We start from the raw sequence: 23,576 nt of genomic DNA on the forward strand, positions 1-23,576 counted from the left end.
CAGTTCCTTCTCCAAGGCAGGAGGTCTCTCTCAGGGCCCACCTGTGTGTATCTCCTGTCTCAGCTTCCTGGTTGTGATTCTACTGGTCTGACAATTTGTCATATGGTCTCTTCTCATTTGATTTCTTTTTACAGCGTGTTGTCTCTGAGTCAGTGTATGGTACTGGTTTTCCACTCCTGATGGTGATGTCAAATTTCCTTCTAAAACTTAAGAAGAATATTAGTAACACCCAAGTTAGTTGGAGACAGGTGTAATTAAATGGAGAATACATTGCTGAGAGGTTTCGAGTTTGGGCAATACCGTTTTTCAGAAACTGCATATGCTAGGTTCTCACCCAAAATGTTTTGTCTGAATTGAGCCAAGTGAGCTGCGTTGTGTCCATGTTGAAGACAAGGAAATTTGGGGTCTCTAGATGGAAGGAGGTGGCATCAGATTACCCTTCTAGATAAGGGGGTGGGGTGGGGACTCTAGGAAGGGAGACTAAGTTTCTGGCTGGTGGGAAGCTAGGTGTTACTCTGTGTGCCAACCCCCTCCCCAGCAAGGCTGTTCACTACCTCACTCCACCATTCCAACCTCCTCTTCCTGGCCCATTTTTTCAGAGGAAAACTGAGGCTTGGGAGGTCCACATGCATGCAGGGTCTCTCCAGTGCTGGTCTCAGGGCTCTGATTTTGAGGAAATGGGTCAGGCTGGACCCATGCCGTCAGGACAAACTCCCCCATCCCAGTACTAAGGTCCTGGGGCTCAGGTGTCTGCCACACCCGCTGGGTGGCCCTTCCTAGGAATTCCCAGTGTCCGGCTCGACCGGTTAGCCCTTCAGTCCTCCACTAGGGCAGGCTTGTCACCTTGTCTTCCCCCTGGTGCTATTTAAAAGGCCCACCTAGGGCCAAGGGGCAGGGGTCAGAGCCTGAGATGCATCCAGTGGGGGGCCCTGGGTAGGTTGCTGACCTCTCAGGCCCAGAGTTCCCCACCTGCCTATGACGCCTCTTTGCTCTGAGGCTGTGAAGTTTCCCTTCACTCACCTCTCAGGGCCCAGGGCTCAGGGTGGCTCCCAGTGGGGCTCGGGTGTGTCTGTAAATGAGCACGTGTGCGTGTAAATGGGGCCGTCCCATTCCTACCACCTTGCATGTGTGGGCCAGACGCTGTGGACAGAGTGCTGGCCTTGGTCCTCATCCGTGTCCTCGTCAGCTGGCACGGACATGCCCACGTGTCCAACCGCACCTTTGCAGCCCCCACTCCCTGGCCACCTACCTACCCAAACACCCACATGCACACTCGCCCCAACGCTCACCTGCTCCCTGCAGCCCCGCATTCCCCACGCCCACCCCACAGCGAAGCGGCCCCACACCCCCACCGGGAAGCACCAGTGCGGAGGGCAGACGGACCAGTCGCCCGGAGTGCTAGGCCAAGGAACCGGCTGACACCGACAGACTCTCGGGCCAGAACTTCCGACCCCACCGCTGACCCCTGGTGGCTCAGTTTCTCCCATTGTCTCTGTCCAACTTATTCTGTCTCTCTGTCTCTCTGCATCTCCTGTCTCTCTTAGCCGTCCTTCCCTATGACTGTCTCGATCTCTGCATCTTAGTGTTTCTGTCCGTCTCTGTCTCTGTTCTTGTCTATCTCTGTCCATCTCCCCGTCTCCCTCCGTGTCCCTGCGGCCCGACCCTCGCGTACTCACGCCCCCGCAGCCCCTGCAGACCAACCCTCTCTCTGTCCCAGCCCCGCAAGACGGACAAACCCGCGCGGAAGCAGGAGCGCCTCCGTGAGGGCTCCGCCCCCGGAATCCCCGCCCACGAGCCGCCCCATTGGCCGGCGCGGGCGCCCCGCCCCCAGCCGCACGAGGGCAGAGCCGCGGACGCTCGGGGAGGCGAGAGCTGGAGGCGAGCGGGGCGCGGGCCGTGCCCGGCCGCCTGTGGCTGGTCCTGGCGTGGCTGCTGCTCGCGCACGCGCTGGGCGCCGCGGGGGCCCCAGGCAACCCGCGGAGACCCCGCAGCTACCCGCACCTGGAGGGCGAAGTGCGCTGGCGTCTGGACCCCAGCGGCCGCGTGCAGGACACCCGCCGACGCCACAGGCCTGGCAGTGAGTCGCCGCGGGACTGCCCGGGCTGCGGGGGCGGGCACAGGGCAGACAGTAGCGCAGCGGGAGAAGTAATAATAAGGGTGAGCTGGGCGCTGCTGCCTCCCGAGAGGAAGGCCCAGGAAGCTGCTCTGGCTGTGTGGGGCTGCCAAGTCAGTTCCCGCCCGGGGCCCCGGTTTCCCCAACTGTAAAATGGGACCAAACCGCAGGCTGCGAAGGTTGGACGGTTGAGGCAGAGGCCACCGAGGAGCCGAGCTCCAGGCCGGGCTCAGCGGCAGAAAAGGGCCTTGGCTGAGTAGTTGAGATTGGGGTCGCCATTCACAGAGGTTCTGTGAGGGGTCCGAGTGGGCCTAGTTCATAGTGGGTGGGGGCAGAGCTGGGGTCTGAACCCGGGACTCCCTGCTCTGCAAAACCAAGCTCAGGACCCACCTGAGTTGGGGACCCTGATGTTTCTTCATAGACACCTGGCAGATGACAGTGCGGCATGGAGAGGGGAGGTGACCTGCCCAAGGGCACGGCTGGGGTGCTTCTGGGGCTCCTCTGCAGCGCCCCTCCACCTCTGGGGCTCCCCTCCAGAACCACGTGGGGTCGGGGTCATGGTCCCTGCTGCCCCACCCAGCAAACAGTAGGCGCTCAGTGAGTGAGTGCGGCATGTGTGAGGCAAGAGGAGGCACCGGGGTTAGAGGAGGAGGAGGTTGAGGACGGCTGAGAGGCTGGGTGGTGGTGACCCTGTGGCCTGCCTGGGACTCCCTGCAGCTCTGAGCCCTGGACAGGGGAACCTGGCTGAGCCGAGCTAATTGCTGGCCACTGCCTGAAGCGCCCACATTAGGAAAGATCATCACACCCTGCTGCCTTCATCTGGGGACCCCCAGGTCTTCATCAGCTGGGCAGAGGAGGGCAGCCGTGGGGAGCCGGGCAGGGCCACTCGGTGGGTGATGGGCTCGGCCAGGCAGGTTGGCTTTGGGCTGCGTGTGGGGCCTGGCTCCGAGGGTGGGGCAGCTCCGTGTGGGCAGTGATGAGGAGGGCAGATGGTAGATGGTTCTGCGGGGTGGAGCATGTCTCTCCATGAGTTCGGTGGTTATTCATTGGGCACCTCTTGTCTGCTGTGCTGGACATAAGGGATACAGTCGCGGCCAGGACAGCATGCCTTCATGGGGCTCAGAGCAGGAGGTAAAGCCGTTAGTGAGCAAGTGACATGGTCATTTTAGGGGGGGTCACATAGGGGTCACAAGAAGTGGAAGCAGGGAGATGTTTGGGGTGGCGCCTTCCCTGGGAGGCCTGGGAGTTGAGCCCTGTGTAGAGGGGAGGGGCTGGTGGTGCACAAGGGGAGCTGGGTGCCCCCCAAGACATCGCAGACACAAGGGCCCCGTGGAGCATGGCATGAGCTCCTGGTCGCCTGGGGCATCCAAGTCTGGACTGAAGACCAGAGGGCAAGGCCTTGACTCCAGATCAGGCCCAGTGCACAGGGGGCGGTTCATCTCCCAGCCTGCTTCGAAGGACAGGATGCTTCAGCTCAGCGTGCAGCCCGCGTGGGCACCGCTAGGGGTCTACATCGGTGACCCTTATTGTGTGTTCCTTCTGGTAGGGCGCTGGACGGACGGGCAGCACCTCCTGGGCACCTAATGGGGCCCAACATGCTCCAAAGCTTGTGGCAGCTCCCAGCGCCCTCCAAAGGCCAGACCCCACCCCACTTGCTTCCTGCGTCCTGCCAGGGCCAGTCCCACCACAGGCCTTCACACTGGCTGGGGCAGCTCCTGTGTGTCCCCCACACCTGGGGCAGCTCCTGGAGGGGCTGTGCTTGGTGCACATCAGCTGAGTGGCTGGGTGAGAGCACAGCCAGAGGGTGGTGGGAGGCCCTGACCCAGCTCCTCCCACAGGCATCCTTGAGATCCGCTCAGTCTGCGTGGGTGCTGTGGCCCTCAAGGCCATGCACTTGGACTTCTATGTGGCCATGAGCTGCCGGGGCTGCCTCTATGGGTCAGTGAGTGTGCAGGTAGGGGTGTGTGTGGGCAGGGGTGCCCTTTGCCTGCCTCACTGTCCAACCCCTGCAGCGGGTCTGCTCTGTCCACTGCAGCTTCCGGGAGCGCATTGAGGAGAATGGCTACAACACGTATGCCTCGCTTCACTGGCACCACAACAACCTGCCCATGTTCCTGGCGCTGGACGGGAGGGACGTCCCGCAGTGCGGCGTGGCAGCCGGACGCAGCGGCATCACCTATCCAGCCATTTCCTGCTGGTCCTGGTCTCCTGAGGCCCTGGAGGGAGCCCAGCCGAGGCTGGGGAGTCCCAGGCGTGGCCATGCTCATGTCCAGTTGGTAGTCTCGTCATAGCATCAAGAGCCTGCTGTGTATCCCAGACGGCCCTCAAGAAGCCCCATCTGAGTCTGAGGTGCGCTGGACAGAGCTGAGCCATCATGGGTACCCAGTCACCAGTCGGGGCTGCAGAGACCCCAACAAGGCACTTCCCAGGCTGGAGACTGAAGGGTGAGGCCATGTGGTCACCACCCCGGGCCAGACACGGCCCAGGCAAGGCTCAAGGCTTGGAGGTGGGCACCCCTTGGAGTGTTTGAGACAGCGAGGTGGGGGGAGGCTGGGGTGGACAAGCAGGCCTGGGGTCTGGGGAAGAGGGCAACATGGATGCGCCACAGGTGACAGGTCCTGGTCCCAGGACCTGCGCACATGTCCCCTCACATGGCAGAGGGACTCAGAGAGGATCAGGTCAAGGCCCCAGAGATGGGGGTGAACCTGGATTCCTGGGCACCCAGGGTCCTCACAAGGGTCCCTATGAGGGGGGTAGGGGGCCAGGGTCAGAGAGTCGGGAAGGCGCGGCTCTGCCGGCCGTGCAGACGAAGGAGGGGCCCCGAGCCGAGGCTGCAGCGCCTCTAGAAGCTGGAAGAGGGGGACACGGTTCTCCCGAGGTCCCTGGAGGAGCCGGCCCTGCCCACCCAGATTTGGGGGAGTGAGGCCTGTGTGGGCCCCAGGCCCTGGAACCTGAGAGAATGAACGTGTGGCTAGGCTAGGCCACCTTGTTTGATCAGGCACAGCAGCCCGGGGAAGGAACACCTGCACGAGGAGTCTGAAGCCATCAGAATCCCTCTTTGGAGCACCCCACGCTAGAGGACAGGCAGGGCTTGCAGAGCGCACCCTGTACCCGGGCCCGCTACCCGCCAAGGGCCTGCCTCAGCCCGCAGGCCCCCCCCAGGCTTGAACTGCTGCGGGAAGCAAGGGTGGAGCTGAGCCCAGGCTGAGGTGGGACATTATGCTGGGGGAGGTGACAGTCCTGGGGGTGGGGCCCCCTAACCACCAATTGTCCCTTAAAATACAGGATGTCAGAGGTACTCGTTCAAGGGACAGGATGATCACTGGGGTCATTGGGTGACCCTGAATTCCTGAGCAGCCCACGCCACTGGCCCGGTGGACATGGCAGGGGGCAGCCTCGTACCCTAAGCTTGGGCATCCACTCGCAGGGCTCAGGTCTACAGCACTGAGCTGGCTGACACCGTGAGGCACAACCACATGGTGCCCAGACCCCGGGGGAGCAGTGCAGCTCAGCCCTTGCCATGCACCGGCACAGAAGGAAAACGCCAACCACCTGCTTCTCTAAGTAGGTATATTTTTAAATAGCTTTCAAGATACACATATTTTTTCCTTTAAAAAACATCTGTCGGAGCAGTTTGTTCTTGTTTTGCTGGTCATCTTGCGGCCCCGAACTCCTGCGCTCAAGGTGGGGACGGTGGCCTGTCAGGGTGGCGCCAAGACCCGGTCTTTCCAGAGATCATGCAGGGCCCCGTGTAAGCTAAAATGTCCATTTATTTCAAAGCGGTAATAATTTAAAATTATAAAAACCTTTCCACTGTTGAACACATAGGGGGTGAAGTTAGACACAAACAGGACAGGAGCTGTGGACGCCCCAGGGCCATGTGCCTCTGTGCCCTGCTGTGCCCGGTCCCTAGCGCAGGGCGTCCCTGGGGAGGCCAAGCTTCCCCTGCAGCCTGCAGGCAGCAGGTCGGCTGGACCTCTGCCCGCGGCCGGACTGCAGTCCATGGGCACCGCAGCCGTGTGAGGGCTGAGGTGGGTGGGGTCCTGGGTTTACTCTAGGGTCTGGCAGGGGACTCAGGAGCTGTTTGCTGGGTTTTCGTTGCTGGGCGAGCTGGACGAGGATGAGGATGAGGACGAGGAGAAGGTCACCCCACTCAGGCCCGGGGGGTTGGTGGCCGTGTTCTGTCCTGTGAGGCTTTTTCGGCAGACAGGGCAGCTGTCGTGCTTTGTGGGGAGAGGGGAGAGGGGAGCGGTTCAGAGGCGGTGGGGCAGGGGGTCCCTGGGGTGGCCCACCCGCTCACCTGCTCCAGCCAGGGCACGATGCAGCCGTCGTGGAAGAGGTGGTTGCAGGGCAGCTGCCGCACATGCTCGCCCAGTGCATAGTCGTCCTTGCACACAGGGCACTCAAGCCCAGAGCCTGTGGGGCAGGCAGCCTGTGATGCCCCTGACCACTTCCAGTGGCCCAGGCTCTTGGGGAGGGTTTTCTCTGCAGCTCCAACCAGAGCTGCCCCTGGGGATCTGCCCAGTTGGCCACCCTGCACCCACGGGGGCAGCTGTGCCCAGACACACACCCACGTGCTCCTTGGTGACAGGGATGGTGGGGAGGGCCTGGATTTTCTCCTTGTCTGCAGGCGGGGGGCCCGTGTTTTCAAACTGATTGAGAAGCTGAAAGACAAAGGCCAGAGCGAGGCTGGGGCAGTGGGCAGGGGCAGCCTCGCCCCACACGGCTCTGAAAGACTAGGTTACCCACAGGAGCACCCAGGCCACATCTGTCCTGGTGCCCGGCCCCACTGAGGTCAGAGGTCAGCACCCAGGCCCACCCAGGGTTCCTTCCCAGGCCCCTCACCAGCTGGAGCTGCAGGGCCAGTCCCGCCAGCGACAAAACGCTCAAGCGGTTCATCAGCAGCAAGGCCGAGAGAGCAGCAACACTCTGCCTGCGAGCATCGGGGGACAGGGATGTGTGCACGGCCGGGGCGCCCTGGCCTCAGGATGGGATTTGGAGACAGGGAGCAGGCTGTCCATAGCAGGAGCCCGGGAACTGCACCCTCTCAGCCCCCAGCAGATGGAAAGGTGTGAGTGCCCACGCCTGCCAGTGAGGCTGGCCATACCTGCGTGATGATGGCGTCCAGGCCGTTGGCCCCCCAGGCATAGTCCATCGGGTTTGAGTGCAAGACGCCCCTGGGCAGAGAGACCTGAGGCTCAGGTGGCGGAGGGGCTGGGCAGGGACAGGGACGCCCGCCCACCTACTCACCAGGGGCCCAGGCCCAGGCTGGGGACGGCGGCAGGAGTGATGATGCCGTTGACCAGCTGCTGGATGATCCTGGTGCAGAGCACGGATGTGGTCAACCCCCCCAAGCAGGGCGCCCACGTCTAGCCTCTTAAGCTCGCTGCAGCCAGAGGCTGTGCTTTTAACAGATTCCCGGGGAGAGAGAACACTGGGTGGGAGAGGCCGGAAGTGCTTCCCTGCAGCCTCGGCGGTGCCTGCCAACCCTCCAGCCCCACTCAACCCTGTTACACTCGGAGGCCAGGGGCCCTGGGGCTGCGGGCACAGCCTTGCTCCTGGCAGTGGCCCTGAGGGTGCCGGCCGAGAGTGGTGAACAGCTGCCGGTCCATGGGGAGACGCCCTCCGGGGCAGCATGCAGATGCACTGGTGACCCCCTGCACTGCCCGCCCCGAACCAGGGCCCTCAGCAGACACGAGCCCCCGGCCCCCGGCCTGCCCGCCGGCCCGGCCCTCACCCTTCGAGCGTGGGGACGCCTTCGTGCCGGCCAGCGGCCCTCCGCGCAGAGAGGCGAGCGCGCGGCTGCCGGGCGCCGTACCGGTGCCGGGGGTGCTGCTCCCGGTCCCGCCGGCTCTCGGGGTCCCTGCCCTCTTCGGCCTGCGCCCCGGTGGGGAACGTGGGGATCTCGAAGCTGTCGTCAAAGATGCCGAAAGCAAACTGCCCATAGCCCTGCGGCAGTGTGAACAGGTGCTGGTCCACATTCTGCGGAGAGGCGCCGTGAGGGGGCAGGAGCCGGCCGCCGTGCTCCCCGCGCGGCCCCCGCCTCCTCCGCACACCACAGGCACGGTCCCAGGCCCAGGGCTCCGGGGGGATGGGGAGGCCCGGTGAAATCTCGGCTTACGTCAGGCGCAGGAAGAGGAGGAGGCCCCGCGCGGGGGTGGTGGGGGGGTGGGACGCGGTGGGGCCCCCGCAAGTGGCGCTGCCTGGGGACAGGCCCACTCACCTCGAAGGGCTGCCGGCTCTGGTCCGCGGGGGCCGTGGAGGGGGCGGAGCCGTTCTCTGTGCTCCTGCAAGGGCACAGTGCCGGCGGTGGGATCGTCCGGCTGCGCGAGAAGCCAGAACGTGCGACCACCCCTGGGGCTCAGGGTCAGCAGAACGAGGAGCCGCCCCTGACCGCCTGAGGGCGCAGCCCACCCCTGCCCGAAAGGCGGGGTCCCAGCCAGCACGGGGGGGTGGGGTGGGGGGGGGCGCTACCTGGATGCCTCTGGGAGCTCCTCAATGAAGCCAGACTCACATCTTGGGCATATGTAATCCTGGGGGAAGACCAGAGTGCGTGATCACAGGCCTGCATGGGCCGGGCCACCACCGCAGCCAACGCGGCGTGAGGCCACATCTGTGAAGTCCAGGGCCAGATCCGCAAGGCCGGCTGGTCACCACGGCCACTACCCGTGGGTCAGCGACCTGAGCCCCAGCTCCCAGGCCACTGTCTGGCCAGGCTGGGCCCCCGCTGCCCTGGCACGACTTGAGATCACTGAGCCGCCCACATGCACTACCAAAGACCTGGCCTGTCTGTGGGGATCCAAGGAGACAGAGGGAATGGGAACCACACTCAGGCAGACGCTTCACCTGTGGACACCCCACAGCGCTGTTCCGGAACATTCCGGAGGCCCGGGTTTGCAGCCTGCGACGGCAACCCCACCGGCAGTGGCCATGACCCTGCACAGCCGAAGCATCAACTTGGGTGTCCACCAAGTAGGCCAAGGCCCCTGCTTGTGGTTTCCCAAAACAAGCCCAGGCCCACCCCTGCTAGTCAGGCATGTCACCAGGTGGGTGGCTGGGGACACACATGTCTACAGGTGTCCCCAAGATGGGAGCCAAGCCTGCCTCTGCCATGGTGACCTGAAGAGGCACCACCTGCAGGCCGTGGGGAGGGGCGGGCAGGGAGGGGCCTCCTCAGCAGGCTGTTTAAGGCGAGGGGAGCTGGGCTGCCCTTTGCAGGGAACTCTTCTGTTGAGGGCTGGGACCCTCTTGGACAGTGGTGCCATGGCTGTGCACACCATGTCCTCACCTGCCCCGCTGCCCAAAGCAAAGGTGGGGCAAGGGGTCAAAGAACACCACCAGAGGTCAGTGGGGAGGGCAGGCAGGAGCTGACCAGGGCATGGAGACTTACACCCAACATATATAAAGAGCTCTTATACCTCAACAACAAAGAGACCACTTAAACACCAGCCAAAAGATCAGCACAGACATTGCTTCAAAGAAGATACACAAATGGCAATTAGCCCGTAAAGATGCTGCCACCATTAGGCAACCAGGAAGTGCAAATCCAACCAGAGAGTCACCACTTCACACCTGCCAGTAGCAAGTGCTGTCAAGGAGGCAGAGTCAAAATCCTCAGCATGTGGCTGGAAATGTAAAACGGGGGGTTTCTTGGGAAAATAGTGGTGCAGTTCCTCAAAAAGCTGAACATGCAATCCCTATAGGACCCTGCAGCTCAATGGCTGGGTGTGTACCCAAGCCATGTGTGAACACACACCCATGCAGAAACCTGCACACACATGTGACACAACTCACAACAGCAAAAAGGTGGCATCAACCTGAGTGTCCGTCAACGGTCAAATGTGTCCAACCACACGTACAGCACCATGCAGCCATGAACAGGAGTGCGTGCCTGACACGCTACATGTAGACGGGACCTGAACACACAGTGCTCAGTGAGACGCCAGACACACAAGGTCACACGGTGTGACCCCATTTCTGTGGAATGTCCACAACAGGTGGATTCACAGACAGAACGTGGGCTTGTGAGTGCCAGGGGATGGGGAGGGGTTGGGGGTACTGCTCATATGGAGATGGGGCTACTTCTAGGGGATGAAACATTCTGGAAATGGACAGAAGTGGGTGGGATGCTGAGGGCACAAGCTGCTTTAGATGGGTTGGCTGTGTCTTATGTGCCAAGGAACACACGGACAGCAGCCCTCTGGCCTCCAGAACAGGGGCATGGGGGCAAGGGGCAGTTTGTTACCAACACAGCTGTCATGGGACTGGGGTGTCAGGAGCCCTCCTAACACCCTCCCACCAGCCCATAGCCACTGTTCAGCTCAATGTGTCACACGGCATGGAAGACACCACGTGAGGCTGTGACTGGGCTGGGGTTCTCCCACAGGGTACAGCCCCCGGGGGGGCTATGGACATGGGCAAACGTGGATGCAGGGGCATGTGCAACAGCTGGGTTAGGACATGGGAAGCAGACAATCCTAAGCCCAGCAAGGTGCCAGACTATCCAGGGGCCTGCAGGGCGGTCCAGGCTCTCACAGGGTCTGGGTGCACACAACCCGCCCCTTTCCCCCCACAGAGGAACCTTAAGTCAGATGTATTCCTCCCTCTCTGACTGGGCCAGGGCCCAGAGGGCCTGGTGAAAAGCCGTCTCTTGCCTGCGCACACAGCCCGCCGGGTCCTCCACCCTCCCCAGGCCAGCCGGGGAGAGACAGAGCAGCGCTGACTCCTGGGGAAAGCAGGAAACCTTCCCGTTAAGTTCCACTGCCACCTGTGGGTGTCTCCCAGAGCCGGGCCAGCACGGGGGCCCCCACCTGGCTGCTCTGCTCCCACTTTCTGCCCTCTCAAGGCCTGACACAGCCCCCCACGGAGCACCCAATAGCTACCTGGTTGCCCCCTCGCGGCAGTCGGGTCTCTGCTCAAATGACACTTCCTGGATGCAAGCCTCGGTCTCCCACCTGTAAACGGAGGACGGCCTCGAGCCCAGGCAGCCGCCGAGGACCCAGGGATGTGGCTCCCTGCTGGCCAAGCTCAGGGCCCTGCCTCCGTGCCCTCAGCCCCATGTGGGCCTCAGGCCTGCAAGTTGTGAGGAGGGACCAGACTGGGGGTCTCCAATGCTCTCCCGTCGGAGGTCACATCCCAGATGCTCTGGGTAAATCAGAATGGCCGATGGAGAAGCCTGTTTCCAAGCTCACCTCCTGGCTGATGGCTCCTCACTGGGCATCACTCACCTCACCACTCAGAGCAGATATGGGGCCCACCCAGCACCAGCACCATCACCGTGGTGCCACCACAGCCAGAGCACCAGGATGGGGCTGGCAGAGGAGCACCATGCCCCTAAGCCCATTCAGCACCAGGCTGCCAGGAGGTGCATTTTGGCCTCTCCTTGGTGACAGGGAGCAACTTGCCCCACGCCCTGGCCCTCTGAGGAAGGGCGCCACCCTTCACTCTGCCCTGCCAGGCCCAGGGCTGGGTCGGGAAGCTGACTGGGAGAGCCACTGGCCCCACGTGACCCGTGACCCAGGGCCTGCATGGCCTCACACCCTCGGGGAGACCCAGGGAGGCCAGAGTAGAGGTGCAAGGAGGCACACGGACGTGACCAGACCCCCAGGACTGCCCTCACTGCTCCCTGCACCCACGGAGTCCCTCACATCACTAATGGACACCTTCTGAACTGCCCCCCACCACCATCCCCCATGAGGCAGCATGCATGCCCACTATGCTGGGGGCCACAGCAGCCCTGGTGCCCCAGGGCATGGCTCTGTGCAGCACCTCACCCATCTCTGGCCACCTGTCTGGGCCTCAGCCCACCTCCACACCCATCGACCTCCACGCCAAGCTGCACCAGCCCTCTCTGAAGCACTCACAGCAACCTGGTGCCTGACCCCAGGCTCTGCGCTACCAGCGGCCTGCCAGGGCCAGCTCCCCACCTGGCCCCCCTAGCCCAGTTTCTGCAACTGCCTGTGAAGGGGCAGGGCCTCACCTCACCAAAACTGCATCCAGCACAGCATGACACAGAGCAATCAGGTGGACAGAGAGCCCGGTGTACTTGTGGGGGAGGACCTAGGTTCCATCTAAAAACCAGGGGCCAAAGCTTCCCAAGACCCCTCGAGAGGCCAGGACAGAGGACAGTGGTGGTGGTGGTGGTGGGGTCAGTGCTGGTGCCCAGGCCCTGTGCCTGTCCACCCACCCACCCACCCAAGGAGGCTTCCACTCGGGCAGGCCAGTAAGCGGGAACAAGTGTAAACAGGGTCAGCCAAGGCACTGTCCTGCAGTGAGGGCCTCAGTCCCTGGCAGGGACCTTGCTAACCTCTGCCCCCTGCTCTGCAATCACACTGCCCGACCAGCACATTTGCCATGTCCAGGGCTCTGTTTCCTGGGAAGGATGAGTCTGGGCCTGTGGGGTCCTGCTCCCTTCTGCCCCAACCCAGCTGGGCCACCCTCCTCCCCTGCACACACGCCTCCCACTGGATGCCACCAGGTCCCACTGGGCAAGCATGGACTGCCTCCTCAAACCCATCTGACAGGGAGGAGGCCAGGCACCTCACCTGGAGCCACCTGCTGAGATGCTCCTGTGAGCAGGCCTGGGGGCCTGGAGTGGGGCTGGGAGTGGGAGTGGCATAGACCAGCCCAGAGACCCCAAGCAGGTAAGACCAGGCTGGCTCAAGACTGGAAGTCCCATTTTAGGGGTGTGAGAGCTGGCTGGGACCTTCCTGCCCCTGGAGCGCCTGGTGAGCCCCCTCCTGATAAACAGCCGGTTGGGCCTCAGATGCCTGCTCCTACCAACAAGCAGGCATCCTCCCACCCCTACCCACCAGTATTTGTTCTTTCAGAATTTACCAACATTCCTGACTAAATATTTGTTCACCACTGGCTCCCTGACCAGCCTGCCAACCCCAAGGACAAAGGCCATGGTGCCTTGTCACTGGATTCTGTGCCTAGGTTGGTTCTCACCAGCCCAGTGATTGTGGGAAGAGGTCAGGGTCCTCCTGGTCCAAGGCCACATGGCCAGCAAATGGACACACTAGGTCTGGCTGCAGACCTTGCCCTGGCCCCAGGAAGGCAGGCCCAAATCAACAACCTGTGCAGACCGCCCAGCGCCACCAGAGCCCAGGTTCCAGAAGGCTCTGGTGGGGCCACCTGGCGGAGCCTGCACCAGCTGCGAGGGGCTGCTGACAGCTACCCTAGGCTGGCGGGCTGACAGGCGAGCAAGCCCCTTCCTGCCACGGTCGAGAGACAGACCCAAGAGCTGGGGGCGCAGGAAGCCGGAAGAGGCAGGAACAGGACTTCCGGGAGGCTGGCGAGAGACGGGTAAGCCTCAGGTCCCCAAGTGTGCGCTCACACCCGAGGTTTCGTTTTGCTTGCCCTTCCCCTGGGGTGGGGAAATCCCTTGACCCTGGAGCCGCCACCCTCCCTTTTCTCTCCTCCCAGGCTAGGCACTGCTCCTTCCCTTTCTCTTCTTGGGTAAGACTGTCAAGACTCCTGAACTCAGGCCCTCCTCCCAGGCAACCCCACAGCTGGAAAAGCAGGACTGAGGCCTGCCTGCTGTGAGATGGAACCAGCCTCCACCACCGACCGGCCAGGTGACTGCGGGGAGGGCGCCGACAGAAAACTAAACACATGGAGCGCACCCAGTAGGTGCTCAATAAACCCTCCAGGCCTGCAGCCCCTTCCCGGGTCACCTGGCGCGGGGACTCCCGAAGCCCCCCTCCTCTTCCTGCTCCTCATGAGCAGGGCCGTGACCGCCCGGCTGCCCTGGGCTTCAGCTGCTCCACTTACCAGGCGGGAGACCACCTCTCCCATCCCAGACCCACCTACTTAGAACCTCCGGGATGAAGCGATCTGGGAACCTGTCCCTTGGCAAGCAGCCCCCGGCCCACCGCTGGCCGCCAACACCGAAACAGGTGGGAGGCTCGGTCCCGGAGAGCCCCACCCAAGGGAGCGCAGGGACGCAGGCTCGGCTCAGAGGCCCGCGGGTGGCGGGCAAGCCCTGGTACGGCCTCCCCGCGGCGCTGGCCGCTCCCCGAGAACGGCCCGCGCTCCTCCGTAGGCTGGCCCGCGGCCTCTGCCGGTCTTAGTTTCCCGGGCAGGAGGCCGCGCATGTGGCATCACGACCTTCTGGGGGCCCTCGGCGGACACCGAGCCCCGCTGCGCCCTGTTTCCCCATCCGAGCAGCCCGCCTCAAGCCGAGAGACGGAGCCCACGCCCGCCGCCCCGGCCCGGGCCTCACCGGCAGGCGCGGCACGATCTCCACTGAGCAGCAGTGGCAGAAGTAGCGTCCGGGCTGCGGCGACGCCTCGGCCATGGCCACCGCCACCTACTCCAGCCCCCCGCACGGCGCCCGCCGCTGGTCTTTTGCTGCTCCCTCGCTGGCCGACGCGCCCGCGTACGCTCACGCATGGCACGCACGGCACGCACTGCGTGGGGCGGGAAGTGTGGGAGCGAATGGGCGGTGCGCAAGGCGGGGGAGTCCCTGGCTACGGCGGCCGCCGAAGAGCATACTAAATGCGGGCGCCTCCAGAGCTAGGCGTCGGGCAGGGCACGGGGCCAGTGCAGGGCGAGGCCGAGTCTCCTTGGCAACCCGGATCAAGGCACGGGGGCGGGGCCAGAACCGGCGCCTCGGAGACCGAGGGGCGGGGCCAGGCCTCCTTGGCAACCCGCATAGGGGTCGGGGAAGAGGAGGGGCCAGACAGGGCCGCAGAGGCCTTGGGTGGTGGGGCCAGAACGAGGCGGGGCCCAGTCTCCGTGGCAACCCGGCTCAGGGCACGGGGGAGGGGCTGGGGCGGGGCCTGCGCAGGGCTGACGGAATCCCGGCTACCCTGCCCCAAATCTGCAGAAGCCCCGCGTCCGGGTTACACTTTCCGCGGTAGGTCCCGCAGACCCGCTCTCCCTTCGCCTGGGGGCACGGGCGCGGTCACTTCCGTGCCTTTGCACCAGCTGCGCTCCCTCCGGTTGCTCCGGCCCCCAGACACCCACAGGGATTTCTTTCTCACTTTCAAGCCTCTGCTCGAGTGGTTCGCCTTTTGAGACGCTCTCCTCAATAGCACTTATTTCCTTCTGGTAAACTGTAGGGTCAGCTCCACAGCAGAAGGGATTTTTGTATATCGTCGCCGGCTGGACTCAGTGCCTGGCGCACAGGCATCCCATAAACCCTCGTGAATAAATGCATACAGGAGACCCGATTCTGGGTCGAAGGAGGACTGCCCTTCGTGCCTCAATGTGACCCAAGGAGTAAGAGAGTCTGAGGACTGTTTCCGGGGCCTTGTTTCCATGATGCTCTGGGGTGAGAAAGGAGCAGGAAACCTACCCCAAAAACGTTAATCAGTAGAAACTGCATTATCACCCAGCGCAGACCGGAACCATTTCTGTTGGTTCCAGCCCAATGATGCATTTATGTCCATCCACTCAACTCAACGAGTATTCATTGAGCACCTGCTGCGTGCGCGACCCTGTGCAGGAATGCAGCCCGTGAAACGACAGATTCAACAGGTAACGGAAACGGTCTGAAATACTCCACGGCTGGGGGAGACAGAGCTCAATGCAGACACCCCAACTGCAGGACGCTGAGTGGGGGGATGAGTCCCTAGGTCGGCCCTGGATCCGCCTGGGGAAACAGGGCTTTCTAGTGGAGAGGGCATTGTTGCCAAGGCTTTGAGGGATAAATAGAAATCGGTCGGGGTTGGGCGTTCTGCAGAAGGGAACATTGGAGTGAGTGTGTTGAGGAATTAAAAACTGGAGCCTGTGTATAAGGGTCTTGAATGTCAAGAGGCTAGGGATAGGGACTTGTCTGCTGGCCACCATCTTGTCCCCTTCAGGCTAAGGGGTGATTGCAGGCCATTCCAGACCTTAACCCATCACAGGGAATCCAGGAAACCCAGGTCTAGGGAGGGGCAGTTTGCCCCTGGCCTCTTGTGCCCAGATCCTGGCTCATTGCACCCCACAGCATGCATTCGTTCATTCTACAGAAGCATGTGAGGTACCACCCAGGAGGTCTTGGAGCCAGTGTGTCTGTGTTCATATCCTACCAAACCACATGGGTCTGTGACCCTGAGCAAGTCTCTCAACCTCTCTGGGCAGGTAGCAGAACCTGCCTCCTAGGGCTTGGGATTGGATGATGAATGGGGCCTATGTGAGTACCCACACCTTGGATGGGCCAAGCTGGTTCCTACACCAGGGCCCTTGCCTGTCATGCCCTCTGCTGGGAGTGCCCTTCCCACTGTCCCTTCTTTTCCCCTGCATCTTGGGCAGCTGCCTCGACCCTTCCTGGGGGAGCCCCAACACTTACCGCACCCCACTGCCCAGTTACCCTCTTCCCTTCTCCCGCTGCCATTGCAAACCCAGGAGTTATCAATGGATGATCAATTTACCAGTATGCAATAGTCTGCGTATGTAGGTGCTCATAGGTTCTTGAATATGTGAATAGTCATTGAGTGCCTGCCTTTGCCAGGCCCTGTCAGGGCACTGGAAATGCCATGGGAACAAGATCTTGTATGAAACTGAGAGCTAGTAGGTGCAGGCCTGAAGTTCAATCCACAAGTACCATGATGTGGGAACAATTAAAATCCCCATCTTACAGATGCTAGACTGAGGCTCAAACATGGTCATACTGCAGGGCCAGGATTCAACCCCAAGCCGTTGGGCCTCTGGATCAGGCTCCTCACCCACCAGCCCCCCGGAACTGCGCTGCGGCATTGGAACTTGTGTGCTCAGGCCAGTGTCCATGTGTGATCCAGTGGCTCTGAGGTTCCTGGGCCTCAGGCACCTATTTTTGACCTGGTGGCCACCTTGGTGCTGCCGGTGAGGACACAGGCTTGGCAGCAGGACCCTGGGCACCCCCAGGCTCTCCAAGAAATGCAGCTAGACACAGCTGTCTCCCATGTTTTCTCAGCATTTCCTTGGAAAGTGGATTATGGAGGTGGCATGGAGCCTGAGCCCTACAGATCCCCCAGGGCAGGGCCGTGCCTCTTCCCTCAGACCCAGTGCAAGAAGCAGAGCCATGTGCCCCCTCATACAGTCTGGGCAGGGCCATGCCTCCCCCTGACCTTCCCCAGCATGGTTGTGCTTCCCCTCAGATGCAGCAGGACAAGGACGGAAACCCCCCCTGAGTGTCAGTCCTCCTGTACAATGGGTCCCCCTCCCACCCCCAGAGGACTCCCAGGGAGGCTGCCTCCGTAGATGCCACTGTGATCATAGACCCCGCTCTCTCCAACCTCTGGGCCTTTGCATGTGCCTACCTTCTGCCCGGAGCACCCTTCCCTCCAGCTGCCACCACACTGAACCAGGGGTTCTATGGGCAGAGGGGAAGCTTCCCTGACACTCCACACCCATCTGAGTTTCCACCTTGAGCAGAAGACTTCTGCTCACACTTCAGTTTCCCCACCTGTCACATGAGCACAGCAGCTCCAGCCTCTGAGTGGAGAGAATTCTGGAGGTGAAGCCTGTAGAAGGGAAGCTGGTCCCTTCCTCCCCTAGTCCTCTGCCAGGTTCAGGCTGTTCTTTGTTTAGTGGCTTTGAGGTGTGTTTTGATCTCACGTTCAGACAAGTGACCCTTTCTAGAATTCTTTCTGTCCCATTTATTTTTCCATATGAGCTTTAGGATACTCTCTCAGGTGAGGCAATTCTGTGGGGATGATGATAGGAACCGTGTTGAACTTGGGGAGCCGGCAGCATCAGCAGCCGCTTGGGCCAGGTGTGTGGCTCCACACATTCACCAACTTGGCTTCAAATCAGACCTCCGGGAGAGGCCCTTGGGGTCTTTGGGGCTGGGGAAAGCGGTTCCTTTACCCACACTGCGGGCGAGAAACGGGCAACGTGAAGGGAGGCCTCTGCCCCACCTGGCGATGTTCCCACAGATATGAATGTGCCACCATCTGCTTATGAATTCTTTTGGTTTGCTTTTTAATCTTTTATATGAATATTTTGACTGTTTTTTTTCCTTCTTATTTTTCTTTATTGGTTTTCGGTTTTTATTTCTCTGTTTCCACTTTATTTCTTGTTATTGATACTTTTTGAGTTATGATTTTTGTTTTTAACTTTTTAATTAGTATGTTTTGGTTTGTGGAATTGACTTGTTTTTTGACTTGGCTGTTGGTATTTATTGGCTTGAAGGTAAAAACACATTCACTAAGGGTGAAGCCTTAAAAGAATCCACCAAGCCTCAAAATTCTGTTCTGAGGATTTTTTTTTTTTTTTACTTCTATGCACGTGGACCCTCAAGTCACCCACATTCAAACCAAGCCCCAGGACGCTGCAGCCCAAGAACCTGCGAAGCCATACAGAGCAGTTACCCCCACAGCAGTCACAATCCTAATGCAGAATTAAAGGGTCCCTCATTCCACACCTGCTTGGGGAGTCCGTCAGGACTGATGCCAGGACTAGCCCGGGAGGCCAGCATGGGGCACAGTCACCTTGATTCTCTCTCTACTGATTGATGCCTTTCGAGTGCTGCTAACTATATTCTAAATAATTTCAAACTTGCAGAAATGTATCAAGAATAGCACAGAGAACCCTGCGTGCCCTTGACCCAGATGCATCCATTAGTAGCATTTTGCCACTTTTGTTGTCTCTCTGTGTTTCTGTGGAATTTCAGGCAAGGTTGCTGTCCCCACACCCCTTTATCCCAAACATGCCCAGGTGTGTTCTCCAAAAGCGGGCCACTCTGTTACCTGAACCAGCAGCCCATTTGCCAAGTGGGGTAGTTAGCGCCCGTGGACACCAAGCCACAGCTGCTTGGTAGCCTCATCCATGGCCGGTGCTCGTCCCTGTTGTGGTGCCTTCGTTCTGCATCCTGTTATCTCATCAGTCCTCCCACTGGGACATCCTTGGCCATGACCTTGACACAGGGCGTTTGTGGCTTGGGTCAGGCCCACACAGTTCCAACCCCAGAAAACTGGGACCTGGGCAAACACAGAAGATAAATGAAACTAGGAAGGGACGTGGGGCAGCCCATCCCTCACTGCCGTGCAAATTGGGGATGGGGAAGAGCGCTAAAGGGGACAGTATGGCAGAGGGGTCCGATGGCAGTTGCTTCTCACATCTCAGGGAGACCAACCCCTTGGGGACCCTGCTGTGCTGAGCTGGCCAATGAAAAATAAAAATAAGCACGGGCTGCCACTGACATGCACCCACCGCACACCATTCACTCCTCCCAGCCACCCCAGCAGAAATAACCCCGGTTCTCCTCCATTTCACCGATGGGGAAACTGAGGCCCAGGGAGGAGACCGCTTGCGCAAGGTGGCCGCTTCAGGGCATGACCAAGTCTGCCTCTTGGGAAAGGGGTTCCCTTCCCCTGTCACCCTGGCAGGGACGAGACCACCATTCATTCACTCACACGTGTTGGAGCAGAGGGACCGTGTGCCTGGGGCAAGGACTCAGCCAGGACACGTCCGCCGAGCCGGCCACCCACCCAGTATCAAACACCGTGATGGCCAGAATAAGGGCTCCCAAACGCATCTGACTGTAGCCCAGTGGGAGCCATGTTAGACTCCTGCTCTCCAGAAAGGTAAGGTATTAAGTTTGTGCTACTTGGAGTAGCTACATTTCCGGGAATTTGTTGGAGCGCCAAACAAGAAACCAAGACATCAAGCTATAATGGGTCAGGTCCAGACACAGCCCGGCAATCTGGGAATATCCCGGGTGCCCCACCCAGCAGGCTATTCCTCCTGCCATTGGCCAGATCTGGGTCACATGACTGCACCTAAGCCAATGGCTAGCAAGAGTGGTGGTTGACATCACTTCCTGTTCAGCCAATCAGGATTCACCTCTGGGGAGGGCCCTGCCTTCTGTTGCAAACTTGGCTGCCTGATTCCTGCAGAAAATTGAGTCCCTTTGTAGGAAGGGAGTGGGAGGGGACCCTGGGGGCAGCAGGGAAGGGTTGCTGCGGGAAGGGACATGGAGGGCCTGTAAGCCAGGCAGACAAAACTGGACTGCACCCAAGGGCCCAGAGGAGCCATGGGTGGTGGCTTGGCTGGAGGGCACATGGACGGCCTTAGAAGGCCCAGCACCATTCAGAGTTCTCACCTACCATGTGCCCTGCCGGAGTCAGCTTGTGTATAAGCGTCACAGGCTATTACAGAACTGACAAGGCCTTGCTTCCAGGTTCCATTGCGAGGGCTGCCAACACTAAGCTGATGTGAAGTCTATCACAGGCATTCTTCTGGCTTGAGGGAGGGAGGTGGGAGGGGGTGCCTGGGCATTCTGGACCAGGCCTCGACCACATCCTGGAAACAGAGGTTGGCATTTCGGCGCTTGTGTAATTCCTCCAGCATCTGTAGAACTGCTGCTCTGGGTCCTAAAGGCTCCCCTTGAATAAAATGGAAATAGGCTTATTGGAAACTGGTCTGTCCCCCTGCTAGGGACAGAAACTAAGCCGAAATGGGTTTCATGTTGTTGGTGAGGAGGCATTGAGGCGCAGCTGGGCCCAAGACCTCCCACAGCAGCACCGGGAATTGATGCTGCCCCTGTCGGCTCAGAGTCGGACTGTGCCGGCCTCTGCAGGCATGGCAGGAGCCTCTTGTAGGTCCAGGTGCATTCCCCTCCAGCTCAGGCAGCAAGCGCGGTCCCTTTCCCAGCAAAATTCCCAGGGCTAACTCCTCCTGGTTTGCTGAATGTCAGATGATCCTAGTTTGTTGAGCCTGGGTTTGGTGCCCTCTCCTGGGGTCATTTGGGCTGGGAGCGCAGGACATGATTCCTCAAAGGAAAATCTGGTATGGGGACCTGAAGGGGCGATGCCAGCCACATCCTGGGGGCTGGCCCTCACTGTCCAATCCAGAGAGGGGAGGGCCCTGGGATGTTGTTTAACTCCAGTCCCAATCCTGTGGGGGTTTGTGACTCTTAGAAAGTCACTTTCCTTCCTGCAGTCTCATTTGCCCGCTCTGTGAAATGGGTGCCTTCCTCACAGCGTCGTGGTGAGCAGCAAAAACTGGTCATGGGCCTGCCCTGGGCAAACAAGGATCTGTTACTTAATGTGCATCTATGCAGGCGTGCCATGCCCCATTGTGTGCCAGGCACTATCTGCTGGTGTCCTGCCTGGAATCTGTGTCACTGGGATCTGTACCCATTTTACAGATGAGAAGATAGGGGTGCAGTGATGCCATAATGGCCTGGCCAAGGTGGGGGTCACTGAACCCAATTTGCAGTGCCTGCTTGTATCAGTCAGCTGTGGCTGCTATAACAAATTGCCATAAACTTGGTGGCTTAAAACAACACAAATTTTTCTCTTCCAGTTCTGGAGGTCAGAAGTCTAACATGGGTCTTGCTCAGCTAAAGCCAAGGTGTTAGCAGAGCAACATTCCTGTCTGGAAGTTCCAGGGGAGAATCTTATCGTTTGCTCTTCCAGCTTGTAGAGGCCACCCACATTCCTTGGCTCGAGGCCCCTTCTCCCATCTTCAAAGCCAGCAAGTTCTCATGTTGCATCTCTGACCACAGAGGGAACAGGTCTCCTCTCCCAGGGACCCCGATACCACTGGGCCCATCTGGAATATCCAGGACCATCTCCCATTCAAGGATCTTTAATTTAATCCTTTCTGCAAATCCTTTTTGCTGTGGGAGGGGACATCTTCACAGGGTCCAGGGACTAGGACCTGTCTGTCTTGGGGCCTTATTCAGCCAACTACCTCTGACGTGGGGGCTCCCTCTTACTTGCAGCACAAAGATCCCATCATTTATTTTCCCACACCCCTTCCCCACACCATTCAGTCCCACTCAATTTATTTATATTTATTTATAATAAAGGTATCATTGATACACAGTCCCACTCAATTTAGATGTCCTCTTCCTCTGAGAAGTTGGCCTCAACATCCCCAGGCTGGTCAGGCATGGCTTCCTCCACCTCAGCTCTGACTGCACTGGATTGTTGCTGCCTGTTTACCTGTGGGGTCTGCGGCAGAGAACAGGGGCCATGGGGAGCCATGGTGGGTGTCTGAGCTGGAAAGAAGCCTTACAGCAGGCAGCTGGGGTAGGAAGTGGACGGCAGGGGTGAGACTGCAGGCTGAGAGACCACGGATGAGGTTGAGGTCAGGTCAGGGTATACAAGAAACTTAAAAAGGGGCTCCCCAGGGAGGGCCAGTGACTTGCTTGGGGTCACCCAGCATACAACCTCTGGGTTGGGGACACATGCCAGGCTGGAGAGCAGGAAGATGCTGGCAGCTGGCCTCAGTTTTGAACCCATGCCAGGCTGACAATGACCCTTTGATTCACGCAGCCCAGGGCAGGGTGGCTGAACCACAGGGGTCAGGTCTTGCCCAAGGTCACACTGTCCAGCCACAGCACACCCTTGGTGGGAACACGGAGTCTCACCCCTGCCCAATTCCCCAACCAGGGGAGAATCCCCTTGGGCTGTCAGAGACCAAGGCCAGGCTGTAGTCCTTCCATACTGTTAGGCAGTCTTGTGGCCCATGGCCACTGGCTGTGGGACACAGGTCAGGCTGGGCAGCTAAGGTGGAGTGGTGGGCGCAGTGTCCACTGGTGGCTGATTTCATGCATGCAGAATGGTTGTGCTCGTGACTGCAGGGATCCTCAGTTTCTGCACCTGGGGAGGGGGCAGATGCAGGAATGGGGGTGGTAAGGTGTAAACTAGTCTGGGAGATACTCCACTGCTCTCAGTGTTTTTTTTTCCTGAAAGCATTTACCACTCTTAAGTTATATATTAGTTTGTCTATGTATTTTGTTCATGGCCTCTACAAACCATGAGCTCAGTGGTGATGGAAGTGAGTCTGCCTTGGTCACCCTTGTACCCCAGCACTCCCCACAGCCCCCGCCACCAGAAGATGGTCACTGATTATTTCTTAGAAACACAAACGCAGAGGGGCTACAGAGAACCCATAAGCACTTGGGAGGATGCCCTGATAATTTTGGGAAGCCCCCAAGATAGAAGGGATCAGCTCTAAAATAGCAAGACTACGCGGCTGCCCTGAGGCCCCAGCAGACTGGATGCGTCCCAGGTCTGTGCTGATGTCGCCATCATGAACTGTGGGAAATCATGAATTACAGGGTGGCTGAGGGCTGCAGAGACTGAGCCCCGAACCTGAAAGTGGCCTGGGGTCCCATCTGCGAAGGCCTGGAGAATTTGGTGTGCAGTCTCCCAGGGTGTACCTGGCGAAGACCAGCACACCGTGGGCACTTTGGAGGTCCTGTGGTAGTAGTATTGTTGTTGGGGATGTTGGAACCACTTGTGTCTCTGGGCCTCCCCCTGTGGCACCCTTTTGACTTTGGTCCACACTCAGCCCCCTGCCCAATGGCTCCCATCCAGCTGCCAGGTGGCCGGGTGGGTGGCCTGGGGGTGTGAGCAGCGCCATGGCTGGGGTGGGGTTCCCAGGTGTGTGGACATGTAGGGACCTCGAGGACGGGTGGAGGACCAGACTACATTCGGGACACACAAGGAGCACATGCAAACAGATCCTCTGACACGCTCCCCGTGGGTCGCCAGCGAGCTGGGCCACAGCCCTACGTCTGAAGATGCCGGAGGGC

The 23,576-nt window shown here is 60.0% G+C and overlaps 2 protein-coding genes and 1 long non-coding RNA gene across 26 annotated transcripts; 2 read left to right on the plus strand and 1 right to left on the minus strand.

Moving 5' to 3' along the window:
* Window positions 1–1,124: 1,124 nt before the first annotated feature.
* Window positions 1,125–5,739, plus strand: FGF22 (fibroblast growth factor 22). The gene is given in 7 exon segments (XM_057489533.1): window positions 1,125–1,364; window positions 1,718–1,760; window positions 1,832–2,077; window positions 3,952–4,055; window positions 4,126–4,254; window positions 4,257–5,322; window positions 5,541–5,739. Coding segments are annotated over 6 exon segments (831 nt in total). The 3' UTR covers window positions 4,326–5,322; window positions 5,541–5,739.
* Window positions 5,670–14,674, minus strand: RNF126 (ring finger protein 126). Of its 20 annotated transcripts, none has more exons than XM_057489577.1 (11): window positions 14,340–14,649; window positions 10,996–11,067; window positions 8,588–8,646; window positions 8,337–8,436; window positions 7,932–8,062; window positions 7,364–7,432; window positions 7,221–7,290; window positions 6,959–7,046; window positions 6,684–6,777; window positions 6,414–6,529; window positions 5,670–6,336 (listed from the first exon to the last, which is right to left on the minus strand). In XM_057489577.1, exons 1-11 carry the CDS (start codon window positions 14,507–14,509, stop codon window positions 6,187–6,189), a joined length of 1,119 nt encoding a protein of 372 aa, XP_057345560.1. In that variant the 5' UTR covers window positions 14,510–14,649; the 3' UTR covers window positions 5,670–6,186. The 20 variants fall into 20 exon arrangements, 18 of the variants coding, with proteins under 18 accessions (XP_057345560.1, XP_057345559.1, XP_057345561.1 ...); XM_057489576.1 differs by having other exon boundaries at window positions 7,932–8,095; XM_057489578.1 differs by having other exon boundaries at window positions 5,670–5,869; window positions 7,851–8,095.
* Window positions 13,569–21,830, plus strand: LOC118914778 (uncharacterized). 5 transcript variants are annotated; one of them, XR_008992940.1, is made up of 4 exons: window positions 13,569–13,692; window positions 15,181–15,598; window positions 18,327–19,611; window positions 21,335–21,469. It is a non-coding gene; the product is annotated as an uncharacterized LOC118914778 (long non-coding RNA). The 5 variants fall into 5 exon arrangements; XR_008992941.1 differs by lacking the exon at window positions 13,569–13,692 and adding an exon at window positions 14,741–14,776; XR_005025759.2 differs by lacking the exon at window positions 13,569–13,692 and adding an exon at window positions 14,850–14,975.
* The last annotated feature ends 1,746 nt before the right edge of the window (window positions 21,831–23,576 follow it).

This window comes from Manis pentadactyla, chromosome 12 (assembly GCF_030020395.1).
Source record: "Manis pentadactyla isolate mManPen7 chromosome 12, mManPen7.hap1, whole genome shotgun sequence".
Lineage (NCBI taxonomy): Eukaryota > Metazoa > Chordata > Mammalia > Pholidota > Manidae > Manis > Manis pentadactyla.

Excerpts from the sequence above, each read along its gene's own strand:
- RNF126 (XM_057489574.1), bottom strand. The coding sequence starts at position 12,791 with ATGGGACTTCCAGTCTTGAGCCAGCCTGGTCTTACCTGCTTGGGGTCT. Across the intron at positions 11,068-12,657 it reads ATCTCAGCAGGTGGCTCCAG|GTGGGAGACCGAGGCTTGCA; the intron begins GTGAGGTGCCTG and ends CTCCGTTTACAG. Across the intron at positions 6,530-6,683 it reads TGTCACCAAGGAGCACGTGG|GCTCTGGGCTTGAGTGCCCT; the intron begins GTGTGTGTCTGG and ends CCTGCCCCACAG.